Source organism: Suricata suricatta, chromosome 1, assembly GCF_006229205.1.
Source record: "Suricata suricatta isolate VVHF042 chromosome 1, meerkat_22Aug2017_6uvM2_HiC, whole genome shotgun sequence".
In the NCBI taxonomy this organism is placed as follows: Eukaryota; Metazoa; Chordata; class Mammalia; order Carnivora; family Herpestidae; genus Suricata; species Suricata suricatta.
In genome coordinates, this window is record NC_043700.1 from 5,753,930 (window position 1) to 5,759,224 (window position 5,295).

At 45.6% G+C, this 5,295-nt stretch overlaps 2 protein-coding genes across 6 annotated transcripts in view; one reads left to right on the forward strand and one right to left on the reverse strand.

The window, feature by feature from the left end:
- Positions 1-5,281, reverse strand: part of ANGPT2 (angiopoietin 2) — a 55,033-nt gene extending 49,752 nt beyond the window's left edge. For all 3 annotated transcript variants that reach the window (XM_029933767.1, XM_029933758.1, XM_029933777.1), the window contains exon 1: positions 4,728-5,281. In XM_029933767.1, coding sequence (XP_029789627.1) covers positions 4,728-5,012 — 285 coding nt within the window. In that variant the 5' untranslated portion in view covers positions 5,013-5,281. The remainder of the gene's footprint in view (positions 1-4,727) is intronic.
- MCPH1 (microcephalin 1) overlaps positions 1-5,295 on the forward strand; it is a 249,437-nt gene that overhangs the window by 170,426 nt on the left and 73,716 nt on the right. The window lies entirely within an intron of this gene.

Sequence of the window (5,295 nt, forward strand, 5' to 3'; positions counted from 1 at the left end):
AAGGAAATACCTGCCTCTTCTTATTAAATTTGTTCCAGTAAAGGGCTGCTGTCAGCCTCTTGGTGCTCATCTGGAGAAAGGGCTGAAGATCAGGGAGAGGGAGAATTTACCTCCGATTTTCTACTGTTTTAATGGTTTGACTTGTTTACATTGCCCATAGATTACTTTCATAATATTTTTTATGTTATCCATATGGTGGTAGGGTTGATTGAAGCTGGTTTTCTTCTTCAATTATAAATAAAGGAAAGTTCAGCTATAAATTAAAATCGGCACTCTGGGCCAGCCTGAGCATGTGAGCACCCTTTATAAGGTCATTATTTCTTTCAGGTTCCTACACTGACTTATAAACTGCTGCATCACAATCTGTTTGTAAACTGTAAAGAACTATGCTGACTAAAATAAGCCAGTTGTCAAAATAGTATGGAGACCTTCTGGATTATCTAGTGTCTGAACCGGAGGGACGCTATTAGGGAAGTTATGTACGCAAGTCCACTTCCCACTTGTGGACTCTGCAGCCGAGTGATCGCCCCACAGAGGGCCGCCTGCAGAGTTCACGCAGCGTGTGGATAAGCAGAGGCTACTCGGGGAGCCCGGGGGGCTCAGGTGGCTGAACGTCTGACTTCGGCTCAGGTCATGATCTTGTGGTTCATGAGTTCAAGCCCCCATCAGGCTCTGTGGTGACAGGTCAGAAAGAGCCTGGAGCTGGCTTCAGATTCTGTGTCTCCGCCTCTCTCTGCCCCTCCCCTAATCACGCTCTCTCTCTCTCTCTTTCTCTCTCTCCAAAATAAATAAACATTAAAAAATATTTTTTTTAAAAAATAAGCAGAGGCTACTTGACCATGAAAAGCAAATATTACATATATACCACATATATAGCAAATATTTACTATATTTATCTAATATACAAAGTGAGCACATATTTTACTCTATATTATGTAAAATAATAGTAAACATTACACTCTGCCTGCATTTCCCAAAGTTAAATACATTGTACTTCCCCTACCAGAGGGAAACTTCACTCATCTCTTCACCCCTTACTGTGACGATGTTCATATATAATTAAATAATAACAGTGTCCGTTTCCCCGCCGTCTTAAATACCAGCTCCCTTGAGCTCACCTGGATGCACATGCACAAAATTTGCTGCTCCTACTGAACATAGTCCTGTTTCAGGATTCCAGGCGCAGCCCCCGGAATGCTGGTCCTGCTCAGGCATGCAGGCTCCAGTTTGTGTGCTTGTTTGTTTGGTTGTTTGTTTGTTTGAATACACAGCTGAGGAGGGTTCCGTCACTGCTCAGGATAAGACCCACTCCGCTCACACTCCGCCTCCCCCTCAGGGACTCGACAGGCTGGGGGTCTGCGTGAGCCTGAGCACGGCCACCATCCGCTCTCCCCGTTGACAGCAGCTTTGTTTTTAGGAGAAGCGCATCGTTTCCCATGCGGCCCCCCGAGAGTGAGAGTTCTCATTCCGCATTGAAAAGACGCGTCACTGTTCATTTTAGAGAAAGGAAGGGACCTGGGTCCACGTGTACAGGGCTCAGCCTGTCCTTCTCTCACTTACAAAACAACATGACAGAGGAAATGTTTACATCCATTCAACAGGCATTAGCTTTATTTTTCAAAACAGTCTGTTTTAAAGCACAATAGACTTTGCAGTTGTTTATAAATCCGAGGTATTCATCAGTGTGAAATAACTGTTTATTTCCTTTCCCTATTTCCTCTTATCAGAAAAAAAAAATGCGCTGGGCCTCCAGGCAAGATAAAATCCACTTTGCTAAGTAATTTGTCAGTTTTTATAAAAAGTGAGTTTAATATCACTGGGACAGAGGTTTGGAGTAGTCGCAGGATTAGCGAGGGAGTATGACCTGCAGTGGTGTTTATTTTAGCTCATGTGTTGGGTTTGGTAAACGATCATGCCTGTATCCTATCCTTGTTTAACCTCGAAGCAGAACGTGAACCCTCCCGGTACTGTTCATTCATCTTGCTCTGCATTCATTCACAAGTCGCACACTTCCTTTGCCTGGCAGGTCAAAGGGGCAGCGTGGCATCTTTCGATAATGTGCAAAACAGCTTTCTTAGCCCAAGGTCCTTAGGCAATGCTAACCACTCAGGAGATGAACTGCTAGTCATCTGTCCTGAAATTAACCAGAAACTTGGTCTTATTTTCATTCTTAACATGGTTTTTTTTTTTTAAATCTTAAAGGTTCCCCATTGCCCCCCCACACATACCCCTCTAATTTTTAGTGTTGACCAGGAAGAAAAAGGAAATATGAAAACATTAAAAAAAAAAAACAACAACACAAATAGCCCTAAAGGAAAGGAAACATGTGAAACAATGAAAATCAGAGGAATGTGCTTTTTCTCTCTGGGATAATCCAGCAGTACGTGTTAGAGGCTTCGATGTTGAACCTCTAATCCTGTGGTTTTATCTGTCATGCCATTCTATATTATTTTCTCCCTTATGAGAAAAGCAGTGATTATTATCACAGGTGGCAAAACACAGAAATAAAAAACAAGCATAGAGGTTACATTTAACCACGATAAACACGTTTCCTGTCTGCTTTCTTTGCCTTCATTCGCAGACCCCAAGCCTGTGAACCGAGTGGGCACAGGCTGGCTTTCTCAGGTGCACAGTGCCCAGATAGGACAGGTGAGCAGGTGCCGAGCTGAGGCACAGATAAACATTAAGTCGATCTCGGTGATATTTAGCCAGCTAGCTAGGGGAAGGATTTAGCAATGCCATTGTGCCACTGTCCAAATGTTTACTAATTGAGCCTGGAAAGGAAAAAATGTTGTTCTCTTCATGTAGAATTTCTTGTCCTTTTCTTTGTTTAAACAGTGTCTCAAAGGTCTAAGAGAAGGGAGTTGTTTATCTAAGAAAGAAATATGAGCCTTGACTATGGAGTTTTCCAGGTATCCTTACTGTGGGCTTCATTAAGCAAATGCAATTTAGCAGTCTTGCATTTGGCAAAACATTCTTTTATGTTTCTTGACTGTTTATTTTAAGAGATGATTTACCAGTCGGGCAGATTAGAATGTTTACTATGTATGTCGTGTCTTTCCTCTCTTACCGCGGCTCTTCGCCCCGGCGTACCCGCAGTGGCTGTAGGAAGGTTGCAGAGCATGGGCACCAATTTAAAGAGAAATGGGAAATCAGAGCGCGAGGATACTTCGGATACAGTCTGTCTTCCAAGGGTCTGAACCTGTGCTGCTGTGTATTTGTTTTTAAAGTGCATGAGTGAGTGAACAGCTTACTTTATGCACATCTGTGAATTATTGAAGATTTTAGAAGACTGTTCTACCAGAGGAACCTTCTTAGGTAAAGAGGGAAACCTATAGGAGAATTAGCCCACAAGGGCTGGTGCCTTCAAAGACAGTTGGTCGTGAGTTGTGTGTTACACTGCGGGTCTTTCTGGTGAGTGTGTGTTGTTTTCTGTCTCTGGTCTCAAGCGACTTGCTGGCTGCAGTGACTTCAGTGCTGAGAGCACTCATTCATTCCAGCTTAGACTCAAGTAATCATGTGGCCGTTTCCTCTCCGAAGGTCGGACAGCTAATGAGAAACACAGATCTGGAGCCAAGATCCATCCTAAGATTAAGATAAAGTGTCCTAACAGAAAGTTGATGGTGAAATGAAAGACTGAGAATTCTTCCTGGGGCAAGGTCTTACACCGGGTGAATCAGCTCATTCTGAGTAGAATAGTACCGGCTCTCCTGTGTAAGCGTCGTGACGTAATGTCATTGTGATATGCAACGATTAACCTATTTATACACCTTGTTTAAGCCTCCTTTGGACCATGTATATATAGTTCATATCAAGAAAAAGCTCAGGGTGACTTTGGATTTTGTATAAACAGCCCCCACGTTTACAGGGGAAAATGATCACTTGGGAAAGAAAAAGTGAGTTTGCAATATCCTGTTTTGGTTAAACCCTCTCTGAAAAGTCTGTGAAACGAGGTAGCAGCCTAGCGGTGAGGCCGTGACCATCTCATCGAGCGTAGATGCAGCAGAATGCCCTGCGCGCCCGTCCCACCCCGGGGGGCCCTCACGGCCTGGGGCCGCCGCCGAGGGGCCGGGTGCTGAACCCCGGGGCTGCCCCTCTCACCGAAGACCAGCCCTTCAGGGCAGAGCCCTCAGATTCTGAGAAACACTGAAGTCTGCTTTATTTAATTTCCTCTCATGTACCAAGAGTCGCAATCTATTTTAGTAAATAAATTCAGGAAATTGGTAAAGCACTTGACTCCATCCGTTATGTATCAGTAATTAACATGATTGTCACGTCTTTCCTGGCTCCCGGGCAGCAGCGGCTCACCGCTTCCCTCTCCTGCCTGCAGCCCGTTTACAACATCCCTGCTGATGGGTGTCACTGAGTTCAAACCACTCACACAAACAACACAGCCTACACGCTTTGCAGAGAAGTACACTTCCTCCGCTTTATTAAGTAAAGACGCCTCACTCAGAGACTTTCCTCTATTGATTCCAGAATGTCAGCGTTCTTTTCAGATAGTCCTTTTTTTTTTTTTTTTCACTTTTCTCCCACGACTGCTTTACACCCTGGGACAGAGTAAAAGAAGTGATCATTCATTCAAAGGTATTAGCCACCATCTGTCTCCTGTGCTAATCAGTGTTTTGGGTTTTTTGTTGTGTTTTTGTTTTGTTTTGGCCGTGAAAACCGAGCTGATCTTAACTAGCTCCCACTGTTCACCAAGGAAAAATGAATTTTTTTCCTACCTTCATCAGCCACTGGGTGTTGTTTTCCATGATGTTCTCCAGCACTTGCAGCCGCTGCACGGAGTCGTCGTAATCCAGGGGCGAGTCCCTCTGCACCGCGCTGGCCGCGTAGGAGCTGGAGGAGCGGCAGTTGTCTGTCTCCGGCAGGAGGAAAGTGTAGCTGCACGACCCCTGCTGAACCTGATACTGCCTTTTCCCGACGCTGTCCATGCCTCTCCGAAAGTTGGTGTAGGCGGCGGCCAGGACAAGATCACAGCCCAGAGTCAGGAAAACGAGCTGCCACATCCTTCCTTTCTTTCGGGAGCGAACCAGTTCAGCAGACGTGGAGGCTCATAGGAATCCCGCTCCTAAGCCGCCCTCTCAGAGGCAGGGCTCCGCGGCCATGGCTCACGGTCCATCAGTGGGAGTCTCTTCCCTCCTTTCCTAGCAGGAACGTGCTTGTTAATGCTGGCCTTCCCTCCCCGTCCTGCCAGTGAGCTGTCAGAGCGCAGTAGAAGGAGCAACCCTGCTCGCTCCTGAGGGCTGTCTGCACTTTGCAGATCACAGCTAGTGCGTCTTTGTTTCCCTC